The following is an 18,023-nucleotide window of genomic DNA, read 5'->3' on the forward strand; positions in this document are numbered from 1 at the left end:
ATACCATGTTTTGCCCCAGTAGGCACCTAGGGAATTCTTTGGGAGTAATGAAATGAATAACATCACAGGGAGCCCATTTTAAAAATAATCTGGACCCAGGAATTGATGGTGACTCTCCTGAAACAAAGGTCTAGAAGAATTGCAAAAGGGGGAAGAGAGGAGGAAAAAAGACTTGTTGGAAGTGTCAGGAGCAAGCACAGAGGCTTTTTCTCTCACGAATGATAGCAAATTTCTTAATGGAAGATGATCCCAATCAATAGAGCCAGACAGCTGATTTATATAATGGAATCACGCTGAAGGAGTGGTCTTCCCCTGCAGAGCCATCTGAAAAGGGAAAAGGGTTACTAGGCTAGGGAGACCAGGGTACTCCACAAGTGTATCTGCTGGTGTTCATAAATATGTTCCCCATCAACAAACCACAGGAGAGCTCCAGAGAGCAGCCTCCTTGAGCCTGGATGCTGGAGAGTGACGGTGGGGCTGGTGCGGCTGCTGTATTTTGGCTGCTGCTGCCGCTGCTGCCACTGGGCAGATACCGCAGTGAGGGGTCTGACCGCGCTGAGTGCTCTCAAGAGCCTGGGTCTGGCCAGGAGCGAGAAGTTGAGAGTGAGGGTTGGGAGGTGGGCAGGACTCACCGAGGAGCTGCAAACCAAAATAAGAAATCTAGGGAGCAGAAGGAGAAAAGAGAGTGAGCTGGAGCCAAGACCTCAGGCCAAGTGGAACTGGAGGAAATGTCATCATTGGTAAAGGAGGACTTGGAGAAGAAACTGTTTAAGCCACTCTCACAGAATCTGTACGAGTTTATTGAAATAGAGTTCTCGGTCCAGGACAGGTATTACCTCTGTGTGTCAGGTAATCTGTTCTTTCTGTTATCATTTCAAAATGTAAATAACCCTGAGAGGCTTAGGTGATAGAGGGGAATTTGAGGGTGTTTACTTTTCTACACAGTAACAGCACATGTATCTTCTTGTGATAGAATTTAACTATGCCAAGATAAAGAATTTGGATTTTACAGCATTTTTGTAAGTGCTAAAATGGAAAGCAAAATGTATTGTATTAGTATTTTGGTTAATTGTTCAGAAATGAAACTGGATATGTGCTTTTTCTGATCTGATTAGTCTCCAATCTTTTATTCAATTCACTTGCATGGCAAACAGTTTTATTTGTGTACGAGCTCATTTTAAAAAATTCAACAGAAAGCTCTCTGTATATTTTTAAACATATTGGATAACTGAGTTATACGGCTCTATTTCCAACCAGTCTGGAAACTAGCGTTCTCTCTTTTCATGCTGGGACAGAAAAAAAAAAGACCTAAGATTTTCTTCTGAGATTTATTTAGACTTCCTGGTGGCTTATTTTGAAAAGAGAAATGATCTTTTAAAAATTCTTTCTCACAGTATGCTCACAGAAACAGTATTTTAATGGTAGAAATTAGTTCATGAAGATGGAACTTTAAGGAAATATTCTCTAAACTATTCAAGTAAAATATTTTCCCTCATGTTTTAAACATTCATGAAAATTGTTCAAAGGTAGGTATAAGCTTTTTCACTTATATATGATTTACCTAACCTGCAATTATTGTGCTGAACTTAGACAAAAATGTTTGTGCCACTATTGAATTTAATATACAGCATTTTCTTTTTCTAATCCATGATTTTTAATAGTTTTCAGGGGCCTAAGGAAACAGGTTAGAAAATCTAACTTTCATTGTACACTTTGTTTTTTAAGGCACACTGTTCAACATTTTCAGAAAGTCTATTATACTTCCCTTCCTGATACTTTGCTTAAAAGAACTTGCAAAAGTTGTCAAGAGAGAGTACTGTAAGAGAAGTAGAACATCTTTAAAGAAAGTGCTAAGAACGCTTTAAAATCCTATCATTTCTAACAGGTATACTAATGTTTACTTAATAATAAGAATAATAAGATTTATCTTATACTTTACCTAGTATATTTTGCCAAATAAAAAGTGTGAGGCTTGGCATATCAGCTAGGTACAAAACTTCCTCAGTCCAGGAAAAAGTCAAATTATGGAAAAAGATCAAATGAAAAAATTTTAGAAACTGCATTATATTCAAACCATCAGATCACTCTATCTTAAAATATTTTGACTTAATGTATTAGAGAAAATGCTTATTCCAACATTAAAATTTAATAATTTTATTCCTATTGAAATTCTTTATAAAGCTAATTACTCATCATGTAACATTATAGTATATACACATTGTTTTAAATCCTATGAAAATAAACCAATCATAATAATGTTTATGTATTTACCAGAAATGATACAAATCTAATTTACTAGATGTATCTTAATGCTCCCTCCAACAATATAATTAACTAAACTTGTTCTATCTGGCATGAGGGAAAAAACACTCCTAGAATTAAATTTTTGGAAATGGATGTAATTTTTCTCCTCAATATTCTCAAGTTCTGAGAGACACTGTCGGCTGGGGTCACCTGCTGTCTTTTTTCATAAATAACATGAATCCTTTTAATTAAGATTGATTAAAAGGTGTTGGCATTGTTAACATGTGTGAAGGAAACCTCTTTAGGGGTCAAAGTTTTCACCTGAAAAATGATCAAATAAAGTAAGTGATCACTTTCATAAGTAAAATCAATGACTCTCTTATGTAAGAAGTAAGGGAAAAACAAGATTGTTTCAGAGGTGAAGAGGAGATGGTATTGTGATATTCCTGGTAAACATTAACATTAAAATTAATTTTCATTTACCAGTTTCATGACTCTCCTCTGTATCACGTCCATCAATTTGAGAGCACTTTTCCAAATGTAGCATCTCTTTACGACCATCTCAAATGCATTTAGACAGAACAGTAATTTAAAATAAAGTCAGAGCGATGCTTGCTAGTTCTAAACCGTTGGCTGTGCTTTACTCAGAAAATAACTCCATTGAGAGGAATCAGACAGGCCATATCTCAATTGTGGAGGCAGATAACTCCAGATTTTGAAAGTTGGCCACCTTCTGGGAGTAGAGAGACACATAGTTATGATTTCCCCTTTATAGCTTCAGCAGTTCTAAACTTGTGAGAGCCAAGAGTTAGGGTAGTTAAATCCCATTATACATTTCTCAGATTAAAGAAGGTATATTTCAATAAGTTACACTTTCTGTTTATCTGATCTGAGTCTGTCTTTTGCAGGGGTCTCCCAACCAGGTGATTGCAATTTACTGTTACCTGGATACTTTACTTCATCAAGGTCAAAAGACAAACATTACAAATTCCTCTCCCTCTCTGTAGTTTGCTAGTACTCACCTTGGGAATTTCATGGCATCTCAGGGTTTACACGGTCATTTTCCCTTGGAACTGGCTTCACCTAGCCCAGAATGTCATTATCCTTGGAGTTAAAAGCAGCATTTTCTTATGAAGGAGGGAGGGGCTCTATCATGTGCGGGAACAAAAAGAGACAGGTTACTTGTGCAATGATGAGAATGCAAATGAGTTAAGGAAATTCCGAAAGACTTGAAATTGCATAGAAAGCATTAGCCATAATTGGATGGGAAGTAGCATTGCATGGAGGGATAGACATTGGAATGCTAGGAGTCAGACAGAGCTGGAGGGACATGACTGAACTTTGCCCACCTGCCAGCTATGAAATAGGGGGCAACACTATTACTTATTCAATTTAATATTCAGTTAATATTCAGTAACACCTACATTTGCACATGGACTTTCCTGGTGGCTCAGTGGTATAGAACCCACCTGCCAGTGTAGAAGACGGGTTCGATCCCTGGGTTGGGAAGATCCCTTGAAGGAGGAAATGGCAACTCACTCTAGTATTCCTGGGAAAATCCATGGACAGACAAGATTGGCAGGCTGCATTTCACCAGGTTGCAAAAGAATTGGACACAACTTAACAATTAAACCACAACATTTGCACATAGTGTTCTCTCTTTTTAAAAAATTTATTTTTAATTAGAAGGTAATTACTTTACAATGTTGTGTTGGTTTCTGCTGTACAACAATGTGAATCAGCCATAAGTATACATGTATCCCCTCCCTGGTGAACCTCCCTCCCACCCCCCTATTCCACCCCCTAGGTCCTCACAGAGCACAGATCTGATGTTCTCTTCTTAAATCCTAACTAGGAAAAAAGCAAACTTGATAAATTATATTCCAAATAAATAAATAATAATAAATAAAATTATATTCCAAATAAATAAATATTGTTAAAATATATTTTAAAAAATGTATTGTGAAAACATATGCTGAGATGTAGAAATATAGTATATACTGTAAATATTTACAATAAAAATAAAATATACAGTAAATGCATAGATGTGTATTTGTTATATAGTTTATAAATAAATTATATACATATTGCAATACCGATTATTTTTTAAGTATTCACATATATTTTGAAAAATATTCTCCATAGATAATTAATTTGAAAATAAACAGTATTTGTTAGAATTATGAAAATAGTATGCATAAATTCTCCATACATATTACATTTTGATGCCGAAAAAGAACTTCTCTGTGCATCAGAGAATTTAATAATTTTGGCAAATCTCATTTATAATATTAACAATAAGAGTGTCAAATAAGAATGTTAACAGGAAAAATAAACAAAATACTAGAGACTAGGTGTTTTATGAAGCACAAACATTAATTTCTTCTATTCCTGGAGGCTGGGAAATCCAAGAACATGGTGCTTGCAGATTCAGTGTCTGGTGAGGACCTTTGTCCTCATAGACCACTGTTTTCTCCCTGTGACCTTGTAGGGTAGGAAGGGCAAGAGAGCTCTCTGGGGTCTTTTTATAAGGGTATTAATCCCAATAATACCTTCCAAAGACCCCACCTCCTAATACCATAGACTTGACTTGAGGGTTAGATTTCAACATAGGAATTAGAGGGAACAAACATTAAATCTGTAGTACCCAGTTATTGCCCCCAAATCAATCTGATTAAAATATTTCTAGATAATTTATTTGAAAGCTACCTTTTGATTAAATCAATAATAACATTCTCAACAATCCCAAGACATAATTAATACATTAAAACATTTTCAGTGAGGCTTCTTGTCTTTAATATCTCACGGTAATTTCCCCCTATTACTTAATTTCAGTGATGAAAGCAGTCATATAACTCTAGGATTATGAAATGATGGTAGTTTATGTGTTTAAAATATTTCTGTGCAGCTTACTTACAAGCTGCTTTTTTTCCCTCTTATCTGCCAAATTATATTGGATCATTGGCCAATTTCTTTCCACTTAGCCTCCTGAATGACACTTTTACCATGAGTGACTATTTTACTATGATAATAAGGCAATTATTAACAACAATGTTTATTACAAAATTAAAAGTGAAAATCAATGGTTGGCATGAAGTTAAGATGGTTATTCTGAAAATGCTAACTAAAATAATGATATTGGAGTAGGTTCATTCTGAAATTACCTGGGTCTATAGATATCACCAAATCATAATTGGGCAGTAATATATCTGATGTCACTAAAACCAACTGTGCAACATTCTAACTACACAAACACATTTCTGTTTTAAGACCATGTGATAAGTTGCCACTTTGCCACTGCATTAATATGGATATGGCCACTTAATTTTAGCTGGCAGCAGAGCTCAAGCATGGAGATGAGGGGCTGGGTCCACTCCAGCCTGAGCAGACTTCTTCAACTCTTGGCTAAAGACAATTCTTGGAACCTCCTTGACTACAGAGGAGATTGTTTTGCCAAATCAAGGAGGATATACAGTCTCTGTGCTGCATCATTGTATCAAAAAGTTAAATTTTAAAGCATGATTGCTGTTTTCTTAGTTTGTAGTTAGTGGGATAGTGATCACTAATGTAAGAAAACTTGATAACTAGTAGATCCTACCTGCTTATCTCTTTCTTCACTCCCTTCCTTAGACCCATCTTTGCAGCGGTCCCCAACCTTTTTGCCACCAGGGATCATTTTGTGGAAGACAATTTTTCCATGGGCCAGAGCAAAAGAGGGATGGTTTAGGGATGATTCAAGCACATTATATTTATTGTGCATGTTATTTCTTATTATGACATCAGATCCAACCTCACATCATCAGGCATTAGATCCCTGGGGTTGGGGACCCCTGCTTTATAGAATTGCTGAAGAAAACTTTCTAAAATATAAAGTTCAGCTTGACTGTGTACTTAAAGTCCTTCAGTGACAACACAACCCTCTGTAAATCTCCCGACATATATAACTTTCAGGATGATATTTGAACTCCTTAGCCTAGCATTCTAGACCATTCAGGAACCAGGTCCTGCCTGCCCCGTTTCCCATCACCTAGTCCCCCTACATGTCATGCCAACATTGGTAAATGCCTGTGAGGACTAGAAGATTCAAGGATCTTATGCTTTTGTGCACATGCTGTTTCAGCACTCTCTGTACCCCTTTATTCAGTCTGCTGACTCCCACGGCCCTTTACAACTCAGAAAACCTGTCAAGAAGCTCTCTCAGACCTCCAGTGGGGTGCAGAGATCCCTTCCCTATGGTCCTATAAGACTTGTTCTTGCCTCGTTCCCAGGACTGTAGTCATATGTTTTCTTTCTAAAGCCCCACACTCTGTAATCTCAGTGGGAACATGAATGGTGCTGCAGAGGAATACATCTTTTCAATGCCTAGCCCAGGACTTTGTACAAAAGGGGAACTCAGATATCAAATTAATGAAAAAAAATCAGTGGGTCTGCACTTAATGAGCTGGTTATCCTAACAGGTCAATGAGACCATGAATTTGCTTCAGATGACATTTTTATACAGTATCCAGTTATTTCTCCTCATCCCCAACCTCTCCCACTTCCTAAGTGGCCAGTGAGACAGCTAGTCAGAACAAGAGTGTCATCATTTGATTCTGAGGTAGAGCCTTTTTCTGGACAGACAACTGCCTTCTAGTGGAAGCAACCGCCTCTGAAAGCTTGTCCTTAACAAGTATGACAGAGGCTACCGTGCTTTCATGTCAACTTACCAACCAAATGGCTGCTTTTCTTCTCTCTTCCTTTCCTCTTCCCAAAGCAAACATCTAGACTGGTGGAAGTAGATCTTTTTAGGGCTGGAAAAGTATACACGAGCAGAAATCCACCAAGTTTTGCATACAGTTTCAGGAGACTCACAGACTCTGAGTCCGTTTTCTTGCTGCTGCTGCTGCTAAGTCACTTCAGTCGTGTCCGACTCTGTGCGACCCCATAGACGGCAGCCCACCAGGCTCCCCCATCCCTGGGATTCTCCAGGCAGGAACACTGGAGTGGGTTGCCATTGCCTTCTCCAATGCATGAAAGTGAAAAGTGAAAGTGAAGTCGCTCAGTCGTGTCCGACTCTCAGCGACCCCATGGACTGAAGCCTTCCAGGCTCCTCCATCGATGGGATTTTCCAGGCAAGAGTACTGGAGTGGGGTGCCATTGCTTCTCTTACCCAGGATTAAAATCTTTCACTTAAAACCTTCCACTCTAGGTCCCCTCAGGACATGCCCCTCAATCATTCCTTTGTCCTCAAAATATGCAGTCCCTCCTCTTCCAAACTCTTGGAATACGTTCTCTAAATCATAGTCTTTATTCTCTTCCTATTTCTTGTTCTAAACCCTACATAACATAGAAACTGGTACACAGTAGGCATTCAGTGTTAGCCAGTGCATGAAGGAGGCTTCTGCAAGCTGTCTTCTACACTCTCTGTTATAGAGGAATTGCCCTCAGGGAGGAAATCAATGATCTTCCCCAAGTCAGACTGAGTGGCAGGACTGAACTCTGCTTTTTACCCAACAAAGTGACTTCACGGGATTGTCTCCAAATCTTTGAAATTCTCTGTCCTTTTCATTTCTGTAGCATCACACTGTTGGGCTTGTCTCTTTTATGATGGATGGCTCCTTCTTAGACCTCTCTGCTGGCACCGTTTGTTTGTTTTTTTCTCTCTACTTCATCTCACCTTTTTCCTCTGCTTTTTTCCCTATAAATCTAGTCTTGGAAAACTGTCTACACAGAAAAGTCCTAAGTCCGTATCTCCATTCCTAACTATCTCCATCTCCGTATCTCCGTCTCCTTCTCCTTCCAGACACTTTATGGATCTCACCTGTATGTCAAAAACTAAACTCACTATTCTGCCCAACCAGTCCACCCTCCATACTTTTGTGTTTTGGTTTCCATCCAGTGTTATTTCCATCAAGTGTTGTCAGTGCCTCATTTAAAATCTTATTTAGATTTGCTACTTCTATTTTTACTGCTCACGTCTTATGCCTAGATTCCAACAACCTCATAAAACAAAACAAAGACAAAAACAATTACTATAAACTAGGCACTATCCCACATCATTTACATACTTTAATCTTTACACCCTGTGAGTTTGTATCACTCTGATGTCCACTTTACAACATAAGACAGCTGAGGTTTAATCTCTCTATGATTAAGTAATATGCTCAGACCACAGTGTAAGAAGTGATAACTAATCTCATCACCAGCCCCAACTCTAGAGCCCCCAGTGTCCAGGCCGGACTCCCATCCTTCCCACCAGAGGGAGGACTCAACACCACAAGTCCACAATTGTTTCTGTCACTTTTCAAAACTTTTTCACAACCTGGTTAACCTTATCCTTCATCATGTCCTAACACCAATCAATCTATACAATCCACTGTCTCTAATCCTACATGGTGAAGTTCAGGGTCAATTGTCCTCTCAGTTTGTCCTTCACCTAGAAATGCCTTCAGTATCATCCCTGCCTTTCTGAAACTGGACTAATTTAAAAGCTCTATCTCCAACTCTATTTCTTCCATAATTCTTTCCTTAACTTTTCTAATCCTCTTTCTTCTAAGAACTTCTGTTGAGCGTATAGTCTGTTCCAAATTGCTGATCTATTACTGTGACTATATTGTAATATATTGTTTTCATCTTAACTAGGAAACCCATGCCAAAGTGATACTTTCTAGAACCAAAAGACAGTCTTCCTCAAAGACAAATTCCAGTCTCACTCTGAGGAGACAGAACCAGCCTGTAGCACTCAAAGTGACATCAACCATCTTGAAAGCTTAAGATATTCAATTCCCACTGCCACTCCTCTGTGATATAACTGTGTACCTTCATAATACATATTTTACATGACATGTCTGTTAGTCTTTTCTCTTCAACAAAACCATAAGTTACCAGAGGGCAGGCAATCACTTACCCCCACTGGCAATCGTAACAGTTCTATCCAGCAAATTGTGGATATCTAGGAAATACTCCCTTGATAACTCATTGAGAACTTGCAATTCAAGAGTCCTAACATCAAGTGCTGATTCTTCTGGTGTGTTCATATGAGACCAAACTCAATGATTTTAAGGCCAGAAAATTATTTCCCTTCTGTCGTTCACATAAAATAAGCAATGCTTTTCCCCACACCCTTCAAAGTATAGTAGTAAAGTTTTGGTCTCAGTGGCGCATTTCAAACACTAGAAGTTTAGATACACTCTGGAGAAGATTAAAAACCTCAAACAATACCAAATAGGTTAGTAAAAGCTGTGTTGCAAGCAGTCCTACATCCAAAATCTCAGAGCAACTTTAAAAGAAAGCGTGCATGATATTATTTGCATGCTCTCACTTCTACAGTTGGTTGCTGGGTGAGCAAAATGATTTACTTTCCTGACCTCATTTTCTTATATTGTCATAAATTAAAATTTCAACTTGTTCTGGTAAACACTTTGGCACTGACTGTATGCTCACGCTAAGTCTCTTATTTCTTGCCCTGAGTTGAACTCCATCCTCCACCACAAAGCTCAGAGCTGAAAGCATAGAGCTCGGTGTTCTATCTGGCAGACATTACCGCAGCTGTATGTGACCACAACTATAGCAAAAATAAAGTTAACACACTGATAGAAGAACAGTGAGCAAATTTGAGGGAACATTCATGAAGCTTCAGATACCTCAGCATTTACAATTAGGGTGCAGATATAATGTATGTTCAGGTTCATTATATGAAAAGGAGATACATAAATACAGAAAACTATGACTTGGTAAATAATTTATTATCTTGCAAGAGTATGTAAATGAAGTCTTTTTCTGTCCTACAGTGACCAAAAATGAAGAAGTAAAAATAATTATGGTGAAACACTACAGAATAGGTTTAGATGAAAAATATGAAGTAACCAAAAAGTGGTCTTTGAATGATCTGCAGATGATCGATGGAAAAGAAGCAGATACAGTAAGTGTTATGTTTTGTAAGGGAGCTATGGAATCAGTATGCTGGAGATCTTAATGGTCAATATCCTACTTCATAATTTTTGACATATACTGAGTGTTAAGATGACACATTGTTCTTAAGTAATATGGTTTAATCTACTGGGATGATCTACTGGTTTGTTTTTTCTGTTTCTATGAGTTTAAATTTGCATTTTGTCTATTAGATTTAAAAGCGTCTTTCCCAAGTGCTTCCTAACAGGTAAAACAAAATCTTCTGTCTGTTTTGAAACTTTAAGGATCTGACACTTTCACACCACTCTCTCCCCATCCCAACTTCCTCCACAAGTTGTGGGAACTCCTTTCCTCACCTTCTTCAGATTTTACTGCCGGTTAGCCACTTGATCCTCCAGAAGGACTGATAACTCTAGGAAATCCTACAGCCTCAGTGTTGAAAGTAGAGAAAGAGTGTGTAATCTCTCGTGTGACCACTTGAAAGTGGTTCTCCCAGTCTCTCCTTAAATTCTACTGATGGAAAACTCATTACCACATGAAGAAGTCCATTCTATTTCTGAATTGCCATCCTTTATCTTTACATGTCCTACTTATGTTTTATTATTTGTTTATATTTATGTGGCTGTGCCAGGTCTTAGTTGCAGCATGTGGGATCTTGCTCCCTAACCAAGGATGGAACCCGGGCCCCTGTGTTGAGAGCATAGAGTCTCAGCCACTGAACCACCAGGGAAGAAGCCCCTCCTACTTACATCTAACCCAAATCTGCTTCACTATGACATCTACCCATCAGTTCTAGTTTTTCCATTTGGTACAACCAGAACAAACCAAACCCTGCTTTCACATAGCAGCCTTTCCAATATTTGAAGACAACTATAAGGTTCCCTCAAGTTTTCTCTTTTATGGGTTAAATGTAACCATCCATTCTTTAAATGATGTTCATATGAAAATTAAATAAGATAATATGACAGGACCATACAAACACTAAGAGGGAATAGCACTGTTGTTATTTTATGCAGTGACATTGCTACACCTTCCACTATGCTGTTTTCTCTCCTCTGAAATGCTTGTTTCTCCAGAATTAAATACAATACTTTGGAGTTAGTGTGACCTGTTTATAATTCCTTTGATCTGAATTCTTATTTCTATTAAACACTCAACTGAGCCCTCAGATCTTTTGGGCATGAATTGCCTTTTAACCTGATCTGTCCATGGGGTCACTAAGAGTCAGACACAACTGAACGACTTCACTTTCACTTTTCACTTTCACGTTTCACTTTCATGCACTGGAGAAGGCAATGGCAACCCACTCCAGTGTTCTCGCCTGGAGAATCCCAGGGACAGGGGAGCCTGGTGGGCTGCCGTCTATGGGGTCGCACAGAGTCAGACACGACTGAAGCGACTTAGCAGCAGCAGCAGCAGCCATACCCTCTATGTACCTAGGATAAAATGTAAATAAAGGCCCTTGATCATCTGGCTCCTTTATCTCTGGTTATTCTCCCTAAAACTTTATACAGTGAAAGTTCTTAACTACTAACTCTCGGGGCTTAGAATGCCAGTCACCTCCATCCCTCACCCCATTCTTAGATTCTCCTTGAAGTAAAGTCCTACTCATGTCCCCCAGCCCTACAACCCCATTGCATTATGGATGTAAATAATCCAACAAACTGCAGTTGTTGGCTTACTCTGTCTCTCCTCCGAATAAAAAACCGCAACCCTTACTTTTCATCTTTTATTATAGCCTCCTGCCTAACACATATTAGGGACTCAAATGCTTCTGTTATCGTTGGATGAATTAGAACTTAAGCTCACTGATTCTTCATCCTATTCAATGCCATACTCTTAGTTTGGTCTATTGTTCCCACCTATCAAATCTCCTAATATTTTGATTCGTTAACATTCACAGTAGTATGGTGCAGATTTAGTTTGAACAGCATTTAGCACTTCATTCAAGTCAATAATAAAAATGGTGAAGCAGGCAGACCTAAGTATACCTTTGGGTAACTGATAGGTTATCATGACTACTACTATTACCATTACTACTAGTACTGCTACATGCTACCGTCTCACACTTAGTAAATAGTTATCAGATGACAAGGACCATTGTCACAACCCATGAATTAGATTCTAGCATTACTCCTGATTTACAGATGAGGAACATGAGACATAAAGAGATTGACTGACTTGCCCAAGGTCAAATACTTTAGTGATGGAGGTAGATTTTACCTCCAAATCTATTAATTCATCTTCTTTGACTTGTTTACCATTTATATGAATTTTTATATTTGTTCATTCACTGAGAATTTATGGTATATTAGGTCTTGCCAGGCTCTGATGATAAGTGGTAAGTTAGATGGACATAAGCACTTAATTCTGCCTCACTTATCTAGTCTGAATATCTAAATTTTACCCTTAAGATCTTTACTGAAATCAATATGTTATCTGCTGTTATCTTCCAGGAATCCTGTTTTTAAAATTTGGTATATTTGACAGGACTTCTTGGTGAAAGTATGCTGGATTTCATTACTTTCTTTCCTAAGTAATCACATAGCGTTTTTTTCTGGCAAGACATTCTACCTAAATATTCAACACTTTAGGAAATATTTTTGGCATGTCAACATGCTGGAACATTACATGGCCATTAAAAATCATGTTTCCAAAAGAATACCTCAGAACACAATTGTTCATCATTTAATACGTTTTGTAAAAGTCATCTGATACAAAATTTTTCTATAGTATTGTCTTATTTCACATATTTAATCTATCATAGTATCAAACACTTGAAAGCTGAACCTCAAATTTTAACACTAAAATATATAGATGCGTATATATGCATATATGAAGCTAACCAGTACTTTAGCAATAACTATCTCTGTGTGATAAGATTATTATAATTTTTAAATTATTATCTTCTTTCTACTTTTATATATGTGCCAAAAGTTCTATGTTGCATTGAATTTTATCAGAAATCAATGTCAACTTCATTAATATGTAGTTTTAGGAATTAACCATTCCCATTTCTCTTTTTTTTTTTTTTGACCATTTTCTTCCTTTGTTGTTCAGTTCAGTTCAGTTCAGTTCAGTCGCTCAGTCGTGTCTGATTCTTTGCGATCCCATGAATCGCAGCACGCCAGGCCTCCCTGTCCCTCACCACCTCCCAGAGTTCACTCAGACTCACGTCCATCCAGTCAGTGATGCCATCCAGCCATCTCATCCTCTGTCGTCCCCTTCTCTTCATGCCCCCAATCCCTCCCAGCATCAGAGTCTTTTCCAATGACTCAACTCTTCGCATGAAGTGGCCAAAGTACTGGAGTTTCAGCTTTAGCATCATTCCTTCCAAAGAGATCCCAGGGTTGATCTCCTTCAGAATGGACTGATTGGATTTCCTTGCAGTCCAAGGGACTCTCAAGAGTCTTCTCCAACACCACAGTTCAAAAGCATCAATTCTTTGGCGCTCAGCCTTCTTCACAGTCCAACTCTCACATCCATACATGACCACAGGAAAAACCATAGCCTTGACTAGACGGACCTTAGTTGGCAAAGTAATATCTCTGCTTTTGAATATACTATCTAGGTTGGTCATAACTGTTCTTCCAAGGAGTAAGCGTCTGTTAATTTCATGGCTGCAGTCACCATCTGCAGTGATTTTGGAGCCCCCAAAAATAAAGTCTGACACTGTTTCCCCATCTATTTGCCATGAAGTGATGGGCCCAGATGCCATGATCTTCGTTTTCTGAATGTTGAACTTTAAGCCAACTCTTTCACTCTCCTCTTTCACTTTCATCAAGAGGCTTTTCAGCTCCTCTTCACTTTCTGCCATAAGGGTGGTGTCATCTGCCTATCTGAGGTTATTGATATTTCTCCCGGCAATCTTGATTCCAGCTTGTGTTTCTTCCAGTCCAGCATTTCTCATGATGTACTCTGCATAGAAGTTAAATAAGCAGGGTGACAATATACAGCCTTGATGTACTCCTTTTCCTATTTGGAACCAGTCTGATGTTCCATGTCCAGTTCTAACTGTTGCTTCCTGATCTGCATACAGGTTTCTCAAGAAGCAGGTCAGGTGGTCTGGTATTCCCATCTCTTGGAGAATTTTCCACAGTTTATAGTGATCCACACAGTCAAAGGCTTTGGCATAGTCAAGAAAGCAGAAATAGATGTTTTTCTGGAACTCTCTTGCTTTTCCCATGATCCAGTGGATGTTGGCAATTTGATCTCTGGTTCCTCTGCCTTTTCTAAAACCAGCTTGAACATCAGGGAGTTCACGATTCACGTATTGCTGAAGCCTGGCTTGGAGAATTTTGAGCATTAGTTCTCAAATATTTACTGATGTCACAATTATTTTCTACAAGATTGGTCAATTCCCAGGAATGTATTAATCAAGCCTGTCAACTCAGATACACTGGAAGCAGCCAACTCTGCTCTATTTTATCCTCACCTTTCTGGCATTTAATTTCATCTCTATGTTGTTGATTCTTCCCTTTCACATTTGAAAATCATTACCTTTCATAGTGAACTAGATAGATACAAAAGAGAAGTTGAGTATTTCTAATTTTCTCATCTCTTCAGGACCTAAAATATTAAACTGTCAGAAGAAAATCTGTAATATCCAAAAGTGTAGTTCTTTTAAATATTTCTTTCCTGTGGATGAAGTAAAAATATTTCAATTGTTCTGGGAATTTCCACTTCTCTTCCCTCTTGTAATTGAATCCTCAGGAGTCAGCATTTATTATATTTTTCTCAATAGCAATGATACAGTTTTAAAGAGAGCTATTTCAAGCCAGAAAGTTGTCAACTTTAATATGGAATGGAGTTGAAACTGAAGCCAATTTATATTGCAGAAATCAAAATGATGGAGGACTTGGAGACTGTTGTGGTGCAACAGGAGAGAGGATGATGTAGCAAGAAATGGGGCTGGGCTGATTGAGAGCTTGGTTCTCATCTTGGCTCTGCCAGTAACTACATGTGTGACCTGGGCTTTAACCCTCTGGAAACTATCATTCACAATTACAGTACATTATATTATAATCTATTATAAACAAGAGATTACAGAATGAACAATTAGATTCCCTTTTAGCTCTATCAAAAGAAAGAAAGAGAGAAAGGGGAAGAGGGAGAGAAGGAAGGCAGGAAGCAAGCAGGGAAGGAGAGGGAGGGATGGACAGATGTGTATTCTATGTTCATGCCTGCGTAGGCTTCAATTATTAGGCTAATGGAAAAACTTAATCCTCTCCAAGTATTTCAAAAACATAAAGCATATTTTCTACATGACAAGGAGCAAATAGTTCTGTGAGAAAACTACATAAGTGTGATTAGTATCTGGTGATGGAATGGGTGTGATTTCCTTTCATTGAGATTCTCTACACAAGTATCTTTCAACTGGCAATTATGACAGGAAACATTTTGCATGGTGTGAGTTGGGGAAATGCACTTAAAATCATATCACTCTTGTACATTTTAAAAATATTGCTTTGTTTTTAAAAAATTGTAATAGTGCAAAGCAAGGTGGTATTACCACCAGTATCATAATCTCTGGCAGCAGATCTGGGAAATGGAACTACCATTCATTAAGCTCATTAAGCTCCATGTAGTGTCACAGTTTATGTGATTAACCTCATATAAACTTCATAGCAACCCTATCTAAAAGTGAAGGCCAAATCTGATAAGGATCTTGCCCATGGTTATATCAGTGTCAAAACAGTGGTCTAACTTCAAAACCCTTGTTCTTTTTCCTGCCTGCTGCAAAAATTTTCTATTTTTTTAAAAAATTGCAATATATAAGTTGTCTATAAACTTTACACACTATACAATAACAATGTCCTTATCATTTAGGACAATGTTTACCACCACTTCTCTTTCCCTTGTGGCTCAATTAGTAAAGAATACGCCTGCAATGCACAAGACCTGGGTTCAGTCCCCAGGTTGGGAAGATACCCTGGAGAAGGGAACGGCTACCCAATCCAGTGTTCTGGCCTGGAGAATTCCATGAAATGTATAGTCCAAGGGGTCCCAAAGAGTCGGACATGACTGAGAGAATTTCACTTTCACTTCCCTTTCAGCTCAGTTCAACACGTGTTTGTTGAGAATTTCATTGTTGCCATGGATAAGCACCAGGAACACAAAAGATAAATGATTCAAAAACTCTGCCCTCAAGGAGAGTTAGAAGTTAGGCAGATAACAAATTTGAAAGCATTTTGTAAATTGAAAAAGCACTTCATAAATGCAAGGCATTGTTGTTACTACTATTAGTAACAGTAGCAGTTATTATTATTTTACCATGTAGACCTAGATCAGATTTGATGCCTACTTTTTCCCAAAACATCTCCACTAGAAGTACAGAGCCTAACTCAATCCAATGCGTCAGTGGCAAATTGTCAGTTTCAGTCAAATGATTTAATGATCCTTGTCGTTAACTTTAAAAGTAATTCCTTGCTATTAATTTCAAAGCCAGCAAGTTGGTGACCTGCCTACCTGCTGCCTTCCTGCTAAGTCACTCCAGTTGTTTCCGACTCTGTGCAACCCTATGGACTGTAGCCTGCTAGGTTCCTCTGTCCATGGGATTCTCCAGGCAAGAATACTGGAGTGAATGGGTTGCCATTTCCTGCTCCAGAGAATCTTTCTGACCCAGGGATCGAATGGCCTCTCTTGCATCTCCTGCATTCACAGGCGGGCTCTTTACCACTAGCACCACCTGGAAAGTTAGAGACTTAGCAAATAAGCATGCATGTATGCCAAATGCTGATTCTGTATTTCCCCCTTCTACCACTGAAATAGCAAAAAGGACCAACTTGCTAGTTGAGAAAATGTTTCTCCTTTTCTCTCCTGTGGAAGTCTGCTAAGTGGGTTTATTCTCCATCCCCTCCATCCTCTCCAATTCACTACCCTAGAAAGACTTGATAACTACACATTCTAACATATGTTTTATTTGCATATTGAAAAATCAAAGATGCTTCAAAATGATCTTTCTTATTGTCATTCTTTTCAGAAGCAATATGTTTGAACCAGGTAGCTTTGGAAAGCTCATTTCTAGAGTCTTTGAAATATGTTTGATATCTTACAATCAATAAGCATACAAAAGAATATGAGAGAATCCAGGAAATCTAGCTACTTTCTTAGCTACAAACAAAATCTTGGCTCTCTTTTTCTTCTAGGACAATCCATTCTTTGATCTGCACTTCAAGAAAGTGTACAGTTTGGAAGCATATAGTTGTGCTTCGAAATATGCCTTTGCTCGGACTGTAAACAAGCTGAATCATGCATACCTCAAGAAGGACTTACAAATCGTGAACTTTGACTCTACTTACATTAATGATGATTCCATTTGGTCCTCCAACAACAAGGATTGCTTGGTCCTTATGAGAATATGCTTTTATGCCTTCAATTTAGTGTGCTTGTCCCTGTGTCCTTTGCCACTCTGAATACATATACTATGTTCCTTCATCAGTGTTCTATGAAAATGGTTCCCTAAGTAAATATTGATAGTCATGATTTTGTTTCTTCCCTTTATCGGTGACTATTATTTATATGAAAATAAAGTGATGCTTTGTGAATTGCCATGAAATGTGCTTTAATGCAATCATTCAATATTTGGGACTCTTGCCTATGTGTTCTTTGGTAACTTTGGAAGGAGTTAGATGGTTTTGCCTAAATTAGTGTTCTACGACGGGGTATCAGGATGTATCTTGAAAGGCCAAAATAAGTAGAAATGCATTCCATGTTCATGGATAAGAAGATTTAACACCTTCAAGATGTCAATACTACCCAAAGCAACCTGCAGATCAGTATAATCCCTATCAAAATTCCAATGATTTTTTTTTCCAGAAATGGAAAAGTCAATCCTCAAATTCATATGGAGTTACAAGGGGCCCAACATATCCAAACAATCTTGAAAA

General features: G+C 38.2%; 1 protein-coding gene across 1 annotated transcript; it reads left to right on the top strand.

Moving 5' to 3' along the window:
* The first annotated feature begins 672 nt into the window (after positions 1–672).
* EXOC1L (exocyst complex component 1 like) lies at positions 673–17,666 on the top strand. The gene is made up of 3 exons (XM_040238241.1): positions 673–849; positions 10,014–10,144; positions 17,283–17,666. The coding sequence occupies exons 1-3, from the start codon at positions 729–731 to the stop codon at positions 17,547–17,549; spliced, it is 519 nt and encodes a 172-aa protein (XP_040094175.1). The 5' UTR covers positions 673–728; the 3' UTR covers positions 17,550–17,666.
* The last annotated feature ends 357 nt before the right edge of the window (positions 17,667–18,023 follow it).

This window comes from Oryx dammah, unplaced genomic scaffold (assembly GCF_014754425.2).
Source record: "Oryx dammah isolate SB20612 unplaced genomic scaffold, SCBI_Odam_1.1 HiC_scaffold_3, whole genome shotgun sequence".
Taxonomy (NCBI): domain Eukaryota; kingdom Metazoa; phylum Chordata; class Mammalia; order Artiodactyla; family Bovidae; genus Oryx; species Oryx dammah.